Source organism: Balaenoptera musculus, chromosome 2 (genome assembly GCF_009873245.2).
Source record: "Balaenoptera musculus isolate JJ_BM4_2016_0621 chromosome 2, mBalMus1.pri.v3, whole genome shotgun sequence".
Taxonomy (NCBI): Eukaryota; Metazoa; Chordata; class Mammalia; order Artiodactyla; family Balaenopteridae; genus Balaenoptera; species Balaenoptera musculus.
This window is the reverse complement of record NC_045786.1, coordinates 146,216,861-146,235,273: the sequence shown is the minus strand read 5'-3', so window position 1 is coordinate 146,235,273 and position 18,413 is coordinate 146,216,861. Positions and strand designations below refer to the sequence as shown.

The 18,413-nt window shown below is 42.3% G+C and overlaps 1 protein-coding gene across 1 annotated transcript in view; it reads right to left on the bottom strand.

Moving 5' to 3' along the window:
- Positions 1–18,413, bottom strand: part of RGS6 (regulator of G protein signaling 6) — a 583,949-nt gene that overhangs the window by 54,396 nt on the left and 511,140 nt on the right. Inside the window, 2 exon segments of the mRNA XM_036844242.1 lie at positions 20–145; positions 13,523–13,633. Of these exon segments, the coding sequence (XP_036700137.1) occupies positions 20–145; positions 13,523–13,633 (237 nt within the window).

The following is an 18,413-nucleotide window of genomic DNA, read 5'->3' as shown; positions in this document are numbered from 1 at the left end:
AAACCTTGGAGAGATTTACCTGAGGTTTTCGGAACTGAATTCTGACTCCAGAAATCGTAGAAACTGGTCCTGCCCCACCTGGTCCTTCAATATCTCGTCGAAAGAGAAGCCCCATCTCTTTACTCGCTGCTGGCTGGGCTCTTTGCTTTGGGAGGGGGAACAAAGGTTTAAAAGGTGATCAATACCAGGCAAAAACCTGTGTCATATTCTCTTCAGCAACTCAAATTTATTTTACTGCCACGGGCATATATTTAAGTGACATATTTAAGCGACAGATTCCATAAAACCTGCACAAATCCCAAATGCAGACTTTTGTACACCAGCACTAGCCAACAGTAAAAAGTCTCTTTAAAGAAGGTATTTGAAAGGGGCCACATTTAAGTGAGGGTCACCAGGATGCCCTCCAAGTGGCTGCTCTACAGGAACTACAACAACCCCACTGACTCGGCCTCCCTGGGCCACTCCTGTCAGTTATAAGTCCAACTCTTAAGGCCATCATTTTTTTCACTTAAAAAAAATAACGAAGATGCCTCGTGAATCTGACCTCTCACCAAAGATGTAGCGCCCCCCTCCTGCCCCTTCCTCAATCCACAGGGGAAAAACAGAGTCCAGTTTAGATCCAAGTGATATACAGCCAATCAGAAATGCATCCACTCATCCAGGATAAACCTTATTCAGTTGTTTAGAAGCAGAATGTTGCATTCATTCACTGATTTAACCACCACCCGCACAGTGTTTATGATGGCCTAGGCGTTGTTCCCAGCACTTCACATCTGTTAATTCACTGAGTCCTTGAAACTACTCTGAAAAATGTACTAGTATTGTCCCCATTTTGCAGATAGGGAAACTGAGGCCTAGTGATAATTTGCCCAAAGACACACTAGGAAGAGATGGAGTGGAGACTCTAGGTCAGACAGTGTGGCTCCAGAGTGCAGCTCTTAGCTCTGCTGTGCTGCCTCACATCCATGGGACCCTCTCCAAACCAAAGCATGGGGGCGAGGGGGATGGGGAGTTGGTCTTATTCATTTAGTGTTGGAAGATGAGACTATTTCCTTCAGCTTCTGTCTTTCCATTTACAGTTCACTTGCTGTATTTATTCCTCTGACTCCTTCTAGCAGCAATAGGGTGCTAGTTCACAAGCTACACGCTACCATCTCCAACTCAAGCGGTGGTCTGTGGACCAGCAGTGGAATCTCAGGCCCCACCTCAGACACGTGGAATTGGAATCCGCAGCTTAACAAGATCCCTGGGTGATTTAAGTGCACATTAAACTCTGAGAAGCACTGGCCTAGCAATATTTATTTCCCCTCTTTTTTTTTGATATTCATTGATAAATTGATGTTCAATTTATGTCCAAAAAGAAGAGGAGGTTTACAAGAATACAATTACTAAAACAAAACAATAACAAAAAAACAAAACTCTTAAATATAATAATAAGAACAAGTGATGACAAGGCATGGTAGGGGATGATTATTATACCAGAAAATCTAGGCTAGGGAAACTACTGCAAGTGAACAAAAAAATGTTTAGAGTTTCCTTGGAGCCAAGACAAAAAGAGGTTTGAATGGATTACACAACTCTCAACATTTGAAAGAGCTAGCTTATAAGTTTGTCAGTAAAGAAAACTTTTGCTCTGTTACTGAATTATAAGAGGAGCTATCTCACAAGTCTTTACATAAGAGGCACTGAAACACAATGAATGATGTTTTTGATACTTTTCTTACAACAAAAAGTGCAGGAACTTTTCCATACAGCTACTTTCAACAAAAGCCAGAAGCATAATTTTAAATTCTAGGGTGTGGTGAAGTTATTTTTATGGAGAGCCAAATAATGAAGTACATAGTTTCATTGTCATCCGGCTTGATACAAGAAAATTACAGAAACTGGAGGAGAAAATAGCATGAATATTCCATTCATTTGCAATGGTCTCACTCAGGCTTTTTGCAGGAGCTCAACAGTAGCCATCTCTCCGCTCCCCACATCCAAACTTGGGTTATTCTCCCAATGCAGCTCTGTTGCCAAGGACAGAAGGTGGAGATAGAAAGTGTGTAGGTGTGGAATGAAAGCTAGCCACATTGGTTCGCAAAGGCTCCTGCCCACAGGGCTCAGAATCACTTCACAGTAGCGTCAACAAATGATGCAAGGAAGGTACATTTCATCTGCAAACACTAGTGCTGTGAGCGCTGCTCTGTAGTGTAGGGTACAGTGATCACATCCAAGTATTCCCCCTCTTTTTAAAAATGGACACAAACTTTTTATTATCTCTAACAGACATTAAGTGAATAAAATGATGTTTCTTTGTGTTATGGAGTTGACATATTCTCAATATTTATCTCAGGAAACTACACTTAGTAAAAAAGGGGAAGAGAGCACGTGTGTGGAAAGATTTGGAAAACAAATAGCTCTAGACCAGTGCTACCTGATAGAAGTTTCTGCGATGATGGAAGTATTCCATATCTGTGCTCCAATATGGTAGCCACCAGCCACATGTGGCTATTGAGTCCTTGAAATGTGGCTAGTGTGACTGAGGAACTGAATTTTAAATTTTACTTAATTTTAAATAATTACAGCTTAAATTTAAGGGGCTACATGTGGCTAGTGGCTACTGTATTGGAAATCACAGTTCTGGAATGAAGTGATTCAAACCCATCTCTTCTATTTCTGCACCGCTAGGTGTAATCATTATCTGCAGGATCTTCTAATTCTGGGGCTTGTCCTTGGGGCTTGGGGAGGCTCTTGCGAATCTCTAGGGATAGCTCAATAGGGTGACAGTGGAAGACTAAGCCTACCAGGTCAAACAATGGGGAATTCCATGAAAGATCTCTTCCAAAGTGCCAGGCTGGGCCATCTGCAACGAGCCAAGAAGACAGATCCTGAATTCTCTCAAACTCAAGCCACAGAACCAATCAAATTCAATAGCTTTCCAGGGCACAAAAAAATGCTGTTAATAGAGAAATCCCCCCTGGGGTTGAGGCTAGCAGCAAATATAAGACCCAGAGAGTTGCAGGAAAGCATCTCTTTCTGCCAGTGTCATGCTGTGACCTGGAATGGGCTCAGCTATCTGCTCTTTGCCACCAAGGTTGCAGGGCTCGGCAGGGATGGTGCTGGTGGCAGCTGCACCCCAATCAAAGGCTGTGCCCAGAGAGCCAGGTGTGGAAAGTTGCTTGGTCACTGCAGTGACTGCCTTATGGACACACACCTACCACTAGTGTCACCACTTTCTGGTACCCAAGCAGTGAGACCGCATTCATCCCGCCAGGTTCCTTGGTGGTGGCAGGAGTGGGATAAAGGCCATTTTGAGGGTAAGCCAGAAAGCTTGGGGTGTCACAGTAGAGGCAGAATCGGAGGCCTAGGACAGAGGTCGGGACATCGAGAAAGCTGCAAGCTCAGCCTTCAGCAGAAACAAGGAGGTCTGGAGAAATAGGATACCCTGGTGTGGTAGTTTCCTAGGGTGGCCACAACGAAGTACCAACAAACTGGGTGGCTTAAAATAGAAATTTATTCTCTCACAGTTCTGGAGGCTAGAAATCTGAAATCAAGGTGTTAACTGGGCCATGCTCTCTCTGAAGGCTCTAGGGGAGAATATGTTCCATGCCTTCCTCTTAGCTTCTGATGTTGCCAGCAATCCTTGGCATTCCTTGGCTTGCTCATACATTACTCCAATCTCTGCCTCTGTTATCACATGGTGTTCTCCCTCTGTATCTGGTTTTTCATTAGACATTTACTCTGTTTGTGCCTGTGTCTCTGTTTTCTCTTTTTATAAAGACACCAGTCATATGGATTAAGAGCTTACTCTACCCGAGGATGACCTCATCTTAACTAATTGCATCTTTAATGGTCCTGTTTCCAAATAAAGTCACATTCTGAGATTCTGAATTTTTAGGTGACATTATTCAAACTAGTACATCTGGGTTCCTTCAATTATCCATTATTCACAATCCTATTTCTGTATCTGGACACTTCACATCTGCTCCTTTTCTTCTAGAACATCTGGTCATTGGGATCTATTCTATTAAAAGCTTCTTGGATACAACTTTTCTATATTTGTCATTCTTGTATCACTTGGTTATTTCCAAGCATCATCCCTTTTAAGGTTTAAGATCAGATTTGAACATATTGCTACCACGGAATGGTCTCTGTGGTTATAAAATAATTCTGAAAAGTAAAATATCTCTGAACATCCATCCCCAGATGACTGGGTCAATAATTTTCCCTTGGCCCAACTCAAACAAATAATCCATGGAACTCACAGCTCCTTTATTTCCATCCATTGTGTAGAAAGGCTTCCTTATGACATAGTTCTAATTATGGTTTTGTACCATCATTTAGCTTCTTAAGGGTTTATGTCATTGTCTCTCCAGCTATCTTGTGAGCTCTCTGAGGGCAGAGATCACATATCATGTGTCTTTGTATTCATCATAGTGCTTTTCACACAGCAAGTATTTAACGCTAAGAGGAAATCAATAAGATGTGTATAGTGATGTGGATGATGTGTCCTTATACTGACAGTATTTTCTAATCGCTAGCTGGATGCCTTTTTCTAACTCTAATTTCTCTTCTGTGTCCATTGATTCTCACCAAATTCTGCCTCCCAGTGAGTGGCCCAAACCAACATATAGCAAAGACAGGTGGCTCTCCAAGGGAGTCTGTCATTCCAGTTGATCTCCCAACTAAAGAGCATGGAGGAAATCTCCCAAACTGAGAACAAGAAAGCCAGATTCACAAGAAGCAGCTATCTATAAAAACACTCAGCTATCTTCAAAAGATATTTGAGTTAACAGAAAAACTATGATACAAGGGATTGTTCCTTAAAGAGTAAATACCCATTGACCCCATCTCAGGACCAGGGCTGTTGAAGGAACAATCGCAATTTTATTTAATGCCCCAAGAAAACCTGAGGGTCCTAAATACTTCAATGGGGAGTGGTCCTATTATTTGTTGCTGTGTAACAAACCATCTTCAAACTCAGTGGCTTAAAACAACAATTTATTCTTTTCTCTCAGTATGCCATGGGTTGACTGGGCTCAGCTGGGTGGTTCTCACTTGGGGTCTCTCAAGAGGTTGTAGTTGGATGGCAGCTGGGGTGGTGTCATCTGAAGGCTGGACTGGGTTGGACATCCACAATGGCTCATCACATGGCAGATGATGCTGGGTTTTGGCCAGGAGCTCAGCTGAGGCTGTCAACCTCATGGTCTTCCTAATGGTTTGGGTTTCTCACGGCTTGGCCAACAGGTCTAAGAAGGAGTGTCTTAAAAGCAAATGTCTCAAATGACCAAGGGCTGCTTTATGACCATTTTCTCAGAATGTTACTTCTGCCATACTCTGTTGGTTAAATAAGGCGCCAAGGCCAGCCCAGATAAAAAGAGCAGGAGGTGTCCCATCCTGATGTAAGCAGCAGCCCAGGCATACAAAGAGAGAAGGCACCGATGGGGCCATATTCGGAGACTGACTGCCACAGTGAAGGAACTTGATTAATATCCTGGATGAACAGTTCTATCAAACTTGCTGGACACAGGCAGCTCAGGGACGGTCTCTGCCTCTCAGCAAGTCAGGCTAGTTGGGAGTGGATACCTTTGGCCAAGCAGGATGAGCCGGCTTCCTTGTAGCTCTTTGCTCATGCACCTTTGCCCAGCATAGAGAGAAAGCCAAACGTATATCATGTGGTGAGAGCAAATCATGAACCACAATCCTGCAGGCAATGCCAGGTTCTTGTTAGATCCGCTGTCTGGCTGATGGCATACTCAGGAATACTTCCCAGAGACACTCTCCTGGTGGTGTTTAGACTACAGAGCTCTCTCCAACTGAGATCTGGCAATTTGGGGCTTATTTTCCCTCAGTGACGAGCCCTGGCAATCACTACTTTCTTTATCAAACCTTGACTTCTCAGAATTTCCATTAGATAGACTTGAGGCGCATCCTTTTAAAGGGCAGCCTTGTATTGCCCTCTGAACATGCCCTTTCTCATTCTTGGATTTCTAGATCTAAAAGTTTGTCTGAGAAGGAGACAGGAGTAAAGCACAATTTTCTATTATTTACGCTACATCGTGCATCACCCTGCCAATTATTCTGTTAAACCCTGTCACCGTCTTCCACTGGGTTGTCTGAAACCTCCACGTGGCAGAGACAGCATGTTCATCTCTGTGGAATCCAGACATTCTCTGTGATGCCCTCCGCCCTGGACATCGTAAAGAGTCTGTACCCATTTGCTCATGCCCAGTAGAAATCACAGCCCACCTCAGATGAACACGAAGTCCCAAGGGACTCCTGCTCTCTCCCATGCTGCCTTGACTCTTCCACACACCTTCACCCATCTTCACCAAAAACCTCCTTCACACAGTGTTTGGGAGGGTAGAGCCTTTACTGAAATTGGAGGGTTTTGAGAAGGGGGTACACATTTCCCCATCCAGCAGCAGGCAATTTAAAAAAATCACATACTCGTTATTCCTATTTTGAAAAGTCCTTGGACATCCCAGCACTAGGGGTTTTCCTGGCCCTGCACAGAGGCCTGGTCTCTCCCGTCACTCCGATCCTCTTTCCACCTTCACTTTTCACTGCCCTGAGGGATGAAAAGTACATTCATCTCATTTTCTTATGGGGCACAACCTCTCCACCTGTTGTTGAGTCTCTGCCCACACCCCTGCCCTCAGGGCCTGACTCTATGCCCCAAGTGACATTAATGTCCTTTGCCAAATGAGGAGGAATCCTGAGGCCGGGAGGTAAGAAAGCATGTTTATTCACCTCGCTACATTAGTATCTTGAGAGACCTTCTTGCTCAGAAGGCAGCACATAGTAGGTTCACAATACTATTTGTTGAATTAAACTGAAACTGAGAAAAAATAACCTTTGATTATTTTACCGGTCATGTTCAGCCTTTGTTTCACGGACAAAGGCTGTTTCATCTTTAGACCGAACCGGGATGTTGGCACTGATCCCCGACTCCGTGTCACCAAAGGCAGGTACCCAACCACCATCAGCATCTGACTGGGTGGGAATGTCCTACTGGGAGAAGAAACAGGGCCTCACAGCTTCTCTTCATTTTCACCTGTATCTAAATAACTTGACTCTGCTTGAAGGTAGACAGAACACTGCAGGTGTTAGGTACGGTGTTATGATTAGAGTAGAAGCCTGAGCGGTAAGGACAGAGCCAGAGCCTAGTTGTGGGGGCAGCTTGTCCCTTGGGGACCAAGCTGATAGGTTGGGATAAACCAACAGGCCAGATGACCACCATTTTCCCAAGCTATCACATGTTTTTTTGTTGACTTTCAAGAAAGAAGGACGAAATCCCAGTGTCATCATGGTGAATTCAATTCATGCACTTACCTCTCCTCCTTTCCCAAATACCAACAAAATGGCCAACAGAATGGTCACTTCTCCACCTATCCTCCATCCAACCTATACTTTTTGAGTACCTACTATGTGCCAGACATGGGTCAAGGCACTAAAATAATTTTAAGTCTTAGCTAGAAAGAGAACCAGGGGGAGGATGTGATATAGAGTGACCGGATGGATGGGGTGGCCACTACAGATTGAGTGGTCATAGAAGACCTTCTTCTTCTTCTTCTTTTTTTTACACATACATGTATCTATTCTTTTGCAAATTCTTTCTCCATTTAGGAGAAGACCTTTCTGAGGAAGGGACACCGATGCTGAGTGAGACTTGAATGAGAAGGGAAGTCAGCTGTGTGAGGGTCTGTGGAAGTGGTCCAGGAAGAGGGAACAGGCAAGAGCCTGGAGTTCCATGAAATACTAAAAACAAGACAAACATAGTGTGTAGAGGCAAAGAAATTTCCTACCAGCAGATGACAAACGTTGAGGAATTTCGTGAAGGTATGAAGCAGGTGGCCTCACTGAACTGGTGACAAAGCTGATTGAGAGCCGCCTATGCCTCTAGTGGCGCCATCTGGGAATAAAGTAACTGAGTGTCCCCAGCATAAGCCTGGGAAAACCCCAAGCCCTGAACAGCAGGAATGGAAGTAGAGGCAGTTGGTGGGCACTGAACAGGGGACACAGGGAATAAACTCAGAAATATGGGACACAGGCTCCCTGGGGCAGAGAGGGTCTCCTAAGCAAAGGGGGGATGTTTTCTGGCCAGCTTCTCATGTGGGCAATAAAGCCAGAGGGTGGTGCCTCTGTAACCTAGGGGTGGTACAGCAAATATGGATGGGAAAAACATCTCAGCAAGGCAGGGAGGCTTCTAAAGATGCTGAGGTTTTCCCCTGCTTCTCATAGGTTTCTGCAGATCTATCTGGGTGCCCCTAAGATCCCTCAGCAGAAGGGAGAAGAGTGGTCTTGGGAAGCACCATGGAGAGGAAACTGAAGAACTTCAGAAACCCAATCAGGGCCTGAAACACAGCAGCACACTTGGCTGCAGGGACGTTGGGCTAAGGAAAGGTGGGGCTCGACCACCCACGGACCCCCGCAGCCACCCATCCCACTTCCAGAGAGGACCCAGTCTTTCAGTCTGTTCTTGGACCATATGCCCAGGACCCAGAGGAGAACCCTGCCGATTTACCTGTGCCCTCCTCCCATTAATACACTCAGGTGAGGCCGTACAGCCACGTGACCTGCTCAGAGGAAAGCCTACCCCAGGTCAGGGGAACTCAGGAGCCACACCAGGATTTCTCAACCTGTGCTATGCCTCAGAATCACTTAGAAGGCTTGCTAAAAATATAGGCACCCAGAACCACCCTGGGGCATCTGTATTTGAATGAGCACCTGCAGGTGATTCTGATGTACCCCGTGGTTTGAGAACCACTCACCCAAACAATTACTGAGGGAACCCTCATCAGCTACTGGTATAGTCCATCTGGACCAGGGCTGTACATTAGCATAACATTAAGAAAAAAATGCCCCACTGCCAGAAATTCTGACGTAATTGACCTGGGGAGGGGACTGGGCATTGGTATTTTTTAAAATAAGCTCTCCAGGTGGTTCTAATGTATGGCAAAAGTTGAAAGCCAAGACCTTCATTTATGAAAACCAGCAGTACCCCAAATTTCTGGGTATCTGAAAGGATTGATCTGCTCTGAACAGTGATTGGAGTAATGAGACAATGAACAGAAACAATGATTCTCTGATCAATGACACCCTGTGAAATAGACTAAGTGGTAGAAATAGAGGGAAGATATGAAAAATAATCTGTATCCCATCCTCAGGGCGATTCGAGAGGATAAACATCACTAGAACAGAGCAGGCTACTAAGAACAAGTAGTCCAAGAAATATTACAGGTTCTTGGAAATAAAAAGCACGGTTGTCAACCACTCTTCCCAACACTTCGTAGGAAAAGAAAAACTCCTTAAAGTATAAAATCACAGAATGGACACCATTGAAACTGGTGACTCTGAAGAGTAATTCAAGAAATTCTATCCTTGAATATAGAATAAAAAGACTAAGAGATGGAAAAGTAGTAGAGAAAAGAGGTAGGGCTCCTACACCCCACATGACCAGAATTCCTACAAAAAGATTTCCTGAAAAGAGAGGGTAGAATGGAGAAAAGTGTAGCAATAATTGAAAGAAAGAAAGGAAGGAAGAAGGAAGGAAGGAAGGAAGGAAGGAAGGGGACCCAAGTTAAAGAAAGATTTAAGTTCTTGTATCCGATCAAAGGGACTACCGAGGGCATGTCAGAAATATTAGAAAGAAGATACCCATCTACATACTATTTTCTTTTAATGTTGATTGAGAAATATGTCTCAAAGTGTTAGTTTCAAATATATCAGGTTGGGACTTCCCTGGTGGCGTAATGGTTAAGAATCTGCCTGCCAATGCAGGGGACATGGGTTCGATTCCTGGTCCAGGAAGATCCCACATGCTGCGGAGCAACTAAGCCCATGCGTCACAACTACTGAGCCTGTGCTCTAGAGTCTGTGCGCCACAACTACTGAAGCCCGCGTACCTAGAGCCCGTGCTCTGCAACAAGAGAAGCTACCTCAATGAGAAGCCTGCGCACCGCAGCGAAGAGTAGCCCCCGCTCGCCACAACTAGAGAAAACCCGCACGCAGCAACGAGCACCCAAAGCAGCCAAAACTAATAAATTTTTTAAAAAAAGTATATATATATACATCAGGTTAACAAAGCTCTGGGGAAGAATGGGATTTGGAGAAGGTAAAGAAAAGCTTCTAGTTTTCATTTTTTATGCTTCATTATTATTTGCTTGAAGTAATGACATTTTAAAATAAACCCCTTAAAAGTATGACTAGACTAGAAAATAGAGTAACAAAAACTAATACAAAACTTGATTAATAAAGCAAAAGTCAAGGAAGAGAAACAGAAAAAAGAAGAAAAATTAGATTCAGAAAACATAAACTATCAGGAAAAAGATTAACTATATGATCTGAGTAAATGTGACTGCTTTCTATCCCAAAGTCTAAGGCAAAACATACCACTAGAAAAACGGGCAAAAACACAACAGGCAAGCCACAAAAGAAAAATGAGTACCTAGTAATCATGAGAAAAGACTCTCAAGTATGTTAACAAAGAAATAAAAGTAAAATATTTTTATTTTCATCTGTCAGATTTGCAAAGATGAAAAAACTTGATAATGCTTGGGTTGGTAAGGATGTGGGGAAATGGGCACTTTTAAGCTGAGGGCATGAAAAAACGTTGCTATTGTTTTGCTCCAGGGGAATCTAGCCATATGAACTAAAATTAAAATACGCATACAATTCTTAGCAATTCCAACACTGGACATTTATCCTAAAGAAATAACTGGACTTGTGTATAAGGATGTTCCTTGTATCACTGTTTATGTTAACAACAACAAAAAAAGGTTATAACCTAAATATTTTTTTTCCCCAAACATTGACAAACTTTATCATGGGAGGTTCCCACCTGGGATCCCACCCTCTTAAATAAAAAAGTGCATAGAAAAGAAGGGATTTAGAAACCTTTGTACAATACCTACATCCTGGGCCCCAGGGCGAGAAGGGGGCGATTGCTGGGTGGGCTGCAGGGGTGGAGGCCGGGCCCTTGCCACCTGCATGCCCCCATCCGCCCTGAGCATGAGGGTGAGGGAGAGATGCTCTGGGAGGGACGAGGCAACTCCCAAGCTTGGGGCAAGATGGCTGCGGGCGGCATGTTATGACCTGGGCATTAGTTAAATAAATTACACAACAATCATGTAAGTGGACATGATGTAACTATTAAAAAGCATAGGCGGATCTATACGTGTTTACCTGGAAAGATTGCCATGATATATTGTTAATTGAAAAATTATGGGACAATGTATATGTAAAGGACCCATTTATCCAAAAGAATATGATATTGTATATACATACAGATCTAAAGGGATAGACACTAAGTCAAAGGTTTTCACTCTTCCTTAGTTCATGGTGCTCTTAATGTCTCACTAAGTTTTTCATGGAGCCCCTGGGCCAAAACAACAAAAAAAACCTTAACAGTTTTTTGTTTTGCTTAAAAAGTCAAAGAGCTTAATATGTATCTATGTCCTAACAACTTAATAGCTATTTGAAATACATATAAATTGAAAGAAAAAATAATATGTTTACTTCATTCCTAATGACCGCGTGTGTGCTGTGGAGTACTGCACGTCTTCTCAAACTTTGGAATCAGACTGCACCTGCCCCCTCATTTCCTAGTCCATGTTGATTTTTGCCCAGTACTTGCTTTTTATCACAACAACTGCCCTGAAAACTCAGATTTGAAAAGATATGACATCACTGGAAGGAATGTAATGTGATCTAATGTTGAGAACGGTGAACGACCATAAGCTAATCGTCTATACAGTATCTGACATGGGTTGAACATCACTGTGTTTCCGTCAAAGATTTAGAATGTCCGGTGGGAACTCTGTGAGTTCCCTGCAGCAGCCTAGAGTGCCCTGGTGCAGTTTGGGAATCATGGCATTAGACTATTAACAAAGGCTCCTTCTGGAAAATGAGATGGGGCTGGAGGGAGAAAGAGTTTTCTTTGTTATGCACATCTGGACAGTTTGAACTTTTTATAAGAAGCGTCTATGACTTCTATTACTTCTTATAAGGTTTTCCATTTTAAGAAAAGAAGCCAGAAAAAGAGCAAGAATGAAAGTGAATGAGAGAGATATAAAGACATGAAGAACAAATGAAGAGTTGTCTCGCCGAGGGGCAGAGGGTACAAAGGCACACCACACTGGGTTTCCTTTTGTAATCGTGAACGTGGTCTAAGTCCCCCTGGGCTTCGGTTCCTCAGCTACTAAGTAAACACACTAGTTTCTCTCATCGGTAAGGAGCTATGGGACGGAACCACTGCTGCCCACTATTCCAGAAGAGCAGAGTGATGAAAACCACAGCTCTGGAGCCCTCTGCCTGGGTTCTAATCCTAACTCTGCCACCTACTTGCTGTGTGACCTTGAGCAAGTTCACTAACTCCTCTGTGCTTCAGTTCCCCATCTGTTCAATTGTGAGAGTAATAATGTTTACCTGTTGTGGGGATTCAGTGGAAGACACTTACTGTGTGGCCAGCACAGAGTAAGTGCTACCTATTATTGTTGCTGCTGCTAATGTATCAAAGCGAAACTGATTGGGATTGACATGTATACACTAATGTGTATAAAATTGATGCCTAATAAGAACCTGCAGTATAAAAAAACAAAGAAAACAACTAATACTAAACTTTCATTGGGTTATTTGTATGGAAATATGTTAATATAAATGTTTCAGACATTACATGAAATTTCTAAAAATCTTATATTTGTATTTGTATGGAAATATGTATGGAAATATGTTAATATAAATGTTTCAGACATCACATGAAATTTCTAAAAATCTTATATTTGTATTTGTATGGAAATATGTATGGAAATATGTTAATATAAATGTTTCAGACATTACATGAAATTTCTAAAAATCTTATATGTTCTGGTATAATGTTATAAGTAATAATCCTAGTTATTACTTTAAAATGTATATCTCAGAAATAACTAATTTTCTTGTCAACTGCATTATTATGAACTTTCATCAAATCTTTAACCGTGGTCATTTTTAAGTCTTTTGTCATTTACAGACAGTTCTGGGTGTACTCTGATGATTTTGCAAATATGTTCCTATAAAAGGGTTTCATCTTCAAGAAATTCATGGAAAAGGCTCTGACAAGTACAGGTTTCTGGTAACTGACTGTACTGCTGAACTGAATGAATAAGCATTTTCAGAACTCTAATGAAAAACTGATGAACTCATAAAAGTGCTAACAAAAGATCAAGATTAAAAAAAAAAAAAAAAAAAAAAAAAGCGAAACTGACCCACAGATTCTTGCCCTCCAGCAATCGGAACTAGGAAATGTGAAGGACTGTCCCAGTTATCGTAACACCCATAGGGTCATAGAGAGGTCAGAGGGAAGCCACAAAGGATCCACGTACAAAGCTATGAGGAGGTAGAAACCATGGGTAAAGGAACCCAGTTGGGTGGTTACTTGAGGGGTTTCTGTTCTATTGATAAAAAGAGTCAAATTAAGATAGGGTGTAACATAATCTCACGATCTCATGCATTGCCCCGCCCCCACTCCCAAACATTAAAACATTTTTTTTTTTACCTCATCTCTATGTCCCATAAAGCAATATCGTCACTGATCCAGGGATTGGACGGCTCAGCTGGCGTGACCAAAGGGTCGTATTCCACATACTGTTCTGTGTAAGCAATTAAGCTGCAGGAGGGAAGCAGAGCCAAGAATGCCACTGATTTCCTATAGAAACGTGTATTCTGCTTTACACAAACATTATATCAGTCTTCATATAATTCCAAGTTAAAGGGGAAAAAATTTACCTTCCCTGCCACTTCCAACAAATCCAACTGTTTTCATTTGTCCTTGTTCCCTTCTCATGACGAACATATCGTTTTCGCATTATTGCAGTCATAGTATACATGTGCATTTTATATCTTTTTCCCACTTAACTCTTTCCCTGAACCTTGGTCCATCCTCCCCTGGTTATGCTAGCTTTACTGATACACTGGTCCAAGGCTGCCTGTGTCTCGTCCTTCCACATGGACTACAGATCTCAAGGCATCTGGGGCACACAAAGGATGCTACAGTTTTTCTAGGCTGCCAGTGCCTCATTCTCAACTGGAGGACTTCTTTATTGTAAAGACTTTAAAATCCTGGCAGACCAAAAGGAGTTAACGTATTATAAACATTTTTCCAAAAAGCAACTTAGTTTTTCTAGTTAAACAGCCACAGAATTTAAATAGCCACATAATCTTTTTAAACAAAATTTCAATTTTATCAAAATGCATGTACATAGTTAAAACAATAAAATAGTACTAAATGATTTCTTTTACAAAAAAGCAATAGCAATGTTTTCTCCTGTCCCTTCTCACAGAGGCACTTACTTTCAGTCCTTATTTCTTGTAGCAGTTACCTGTATATTTCTAAATTATATGTTTTTATAGCTGCTCTTGATTATCAATTTTAGACAAGGATTAACTTTCTACTCACCAGTCCCCCCCACTCACTCCACCACTTCCTCCCATGAGCCTCCAAATATAACACTTTTTGTTAAATCAATAGTCAGTATCCACATGATTAAACTGGGTAAAAATTGTCTGCTGCTGAGCTAAGCAGCATATTACCTTTTTCAAGTGTTCTAACAAATCTGTAAAACATCTAGCAGTAATTTTTCACATCTTAAACACATCAGATCATCAAGCAGTGTTGTCTCCCTGTCTCCTGGAGGCCCTCTCCCCAAAGTCTTGGAGTCCTCTTGCTTGAATCTGGACTGTTTGCTCTATAGGCTTGATGCAAAACCATCATCCTGGGCCTTCCTTCACGTCTATGTTAGAGCCCCAGTTTCCTGGATTCCATGTCTGTCTATTGGTTTTACCTCCTGGTTGTGTTGAAGCACATCCTTTAGTAGTTCCTAAGAAAGGATGCACAAGAGCTAAATATTTTGAGTCCCTGCAGGTCTAAAAATGTTTTCCTTTTATCTTTACACTCGACTGACAGTACTGGACATAGAACCCTAGGTTAAAAATCATTTTCTTTCAGAATTTTGAAGGCATTGCTTTACTTTTTTTTGATATCCAGTGCTATGTTACTGTTGAGAAGTCTGAATCCATTTTAATTTTTGTTCTTTTGCTTAGTTTCTCTTCTCTCTGGAAGCTTAAAGTCTTCTCTTTATTGCTGTAATGCTCTCAAATTTCACCATGACCCTTGCCAGTAGTTTTTATTCACTGTGCCAGGCACAACGGGCAATCCATAGGTAAAAAAAAAAAAAAATCCCAGAAATCTTACAGTATTTCTTTGCTAATTTCATAACCTTCATTTCCTCTGTTTTCTCTTTTCATAATTCTTTTAAATTAAATATTGGAATTGATAATCCAATATTCCTAAATTTTCCCTCCTAATTTTCATCCTCGTCTTTTTGTCTCATGATTCTTCCGAACTTTGCCTTTATTTTTTTCAATTTGGATTATCACTTTCTTACGTTTCCAGAGTTCACTCTTGTTTATCATAGTATCTAGTTCTTGTTTTATGGATGAAATATCTTCTCGTATCTCTGAGGATATTAAATCTATATTTTTATTGTCCGTTTCTTTTGTTTCTTGAAGAGTTTTCGGTTCCTCCAAGTCCCTTTTTCTGTTTGTTTGCTCTGATCACACTTCTTTGTGTTGGGGCTCCCTCCGAGAGTCTGGAACATCACTGGACATCCATTTGTGCTTAAAAGTGAGGGACTAATACCTGCTTGGAGGCTTAGTGTGTGTGTGGACAGGATCTGCCAACTGATGGGCTTCGTTGTCGGGTCAGGGCAGCTTGCCTGTCATTTCACTAAAGCTCCACGTGAGAGATCTGGAGTCCTTCCTCGGGGGATATCTACTTTGCTCTAGAGCAGTGGTAGGCAAGGTTTTTTCTGCAAGATCCAGATAGTAAATATTTTAGGCTTGGCAGACCAGATGGTGTCTGTTGCAACTGTTCCGCTCTTCCGTTGTAGAACAAGAACAGCCATAGACAATCCATGAATAAATGCATGTGACTGTGTTTCAGTAAAACTTTATTTGCAAACACAGGGAGTGGAGTGGAGTGGATGTGGCCCATTGGTTGTAGTTTGCCAGTCTCTTGCCCATGGGCATCTACATCTGGCTCCTGGAGAGCTGAGAGCAGGACAGGGGAGTGGTAGAGGGTCCCACAGCTCAGTACACAGCTCGCTCAGTAATTCTCTTGCTTTCAGCTAGCCCTTCATGATGTGATGTGCCTGAGTTCTGAGCTGATGTGACTCAGTTTCTCCGGAGAATAAAGTGCCCATCTCCCATGGTGGTGGTAAGAGGGGAGAGAGGGTCTCCTCATGCGGCACGGATCGAGGGATCCAAAAGCTCCGGAGACAGACTACCCATTCCTCTGGGGTTATCCCCATGCCTCCTTCTTGCCTTCCACTGTCCCTGGTGCCTTCAAGAGCCAAAGCCAGATTTTGTTGGGCAAATTGGTTTTGTTATAATTCTCCCACACCCCTAACGTGGAGGTCATAATGTTCTTCACTCTGTCCCCATTCACTTTCTTTTTTATTAAATTTTGAAATATTTCTTTTATTCAGAAAGGCAAAAAAACCATAAGAATATCACCCTTGTACTCACCACCCAATAAAAAGAAACACAACATTACAAATAGAGACAGAGGCCTGCGGTCATGCTCCCCAATCCTTTATACTTTTGACCTTGGAAAAATGTGTGGAAACTGTTAATCCATTCATTTGTTGACCTTGTGAGTTCATACCATTTTCATTCCTTTATTGACATGTTACTTTTGGGAAGGGAGAGAAGACTAACATACATCCACAATATTATCTTGAATGAATTTATTATAATTTATATAATAATTTCCTTTATATTGGACATAGACTTCTAATTTCTTTTTTTTAGTATATGTAGTGCTGGCTATAGTAGAACACCATTGTTCACAAAGGTTTTTCCATCTTTTGGGTTATTTATTTAGAATTAACATCCATAAGTGGAATTATTGGGCCCAAAGATATGAATATTTTTATGGTTATCGATCTACAATAAAACTTTTCCCTAAGCATCACCAGCTTGAGTGTCACCAGTTTCCTCTGCAATGGCAGATTCAGAGCCACAAGTCCTGCTACTGAATTGCAAAGGGCAAGCATGGCCAAGTAGCTTCTGAGAATGTGAAGAAATTCACTGGCAGCTCCATCTCATTGCTACTCAAAATGTGGTCCACAAACCAGCAGCAGGGGCATCACCTGGGAGCTTGTAAGAAATGCAGAAGCTTAGGCCCCACCTAGACCTACTGAGTCAGAATCTGCATTGGTAGTAATGCATTGGCCATTACCTGCCAATTACCTGCATTGGCCAGGTAGTTCATATGCATGTTAATGTCTGCAAAGCACCACATCCCGTTCCTCAATCTTCTGAGAGGCTCAGGACACAGGATATTTTATTCATCAAATGAAGATGAAGGAGTCTGTGATACTTTTGGTTTTAAATTCGGTCGCAGGTTTCCTAACACCTCACAACCTCCTCACTGTCCCAAGCGTGGACCGTCACCCTGTGGGACGGGAGAGGCACTGGTCCAAGTTGCAAAACCTTGGTTCTAGCTGTGGGGTGAGCCATTGAACTGATCTTTGTCAAGTTCACCATAGGTTACATAATGGCCTTGATGAGTACTCAGGACCATTTGACAAAAAAAAAATAGGAAAGCATTTCAAGAGTCTTCCAAGTACCCAAGAACTGTGAGATAGATGACTGCAACCCCCACATGCAGCGCAGGCCCACCGTCCTGTAAATCTGCTGGATGTGCGTCTGGCCTGAGCGAGGCTTCATCCGTATGAGCCACACAGCATCTCAGGTGAGAATGAACAGGGCAGGGAGCTCTAAGTGAGCATTGTGACAGGAAGCATCAGGCAATAACTTGGTGCTGTGACAGCTGCAAGGGGAGTTACCCCTTTGCCACTTGGGCTAATTTCATTCTTCCTGAAAGAAATGGGCTTGCACATTAAGGAATATATCAGTTTCCTAGCGTTACTATAACAAATTACCACAAAATTGGTAGTTTAAAACAACAGAAGTGTATTCTCTCACTTCTGGAGGCTAGAAGTCTGAAATTGAGGCCATGTTTCCCTCTGAAGTCTCTAGGGGAGAATCTTCCTTGCCTCTTCCAGCTTCTGGTGGCTTTAGGTGATTGTTCATTGGCTTGTGGCTGGATCACTCCAATCTCTGCCTCTGTCTTCACATGGCCTTCTGTGAAGACATGTCTGTGTCTTCTCCCCTTCTCTCTCTTATAAGCACACTTGTCATTAGATTTAGGATCTACCTGGATAATCCAGAATGATCTCATCTCAAGATCCTCTGCAAAGACTCTTTTCCTAAATAAGGTCACATTCATTCCCGGGTTCCGCGGGTTAGGATTGCACATATCTTTTGGGGGGACCTCTATTCAGCCCACTGCAAGGAACGTGAAAGCACCTGGATGTGAGGAT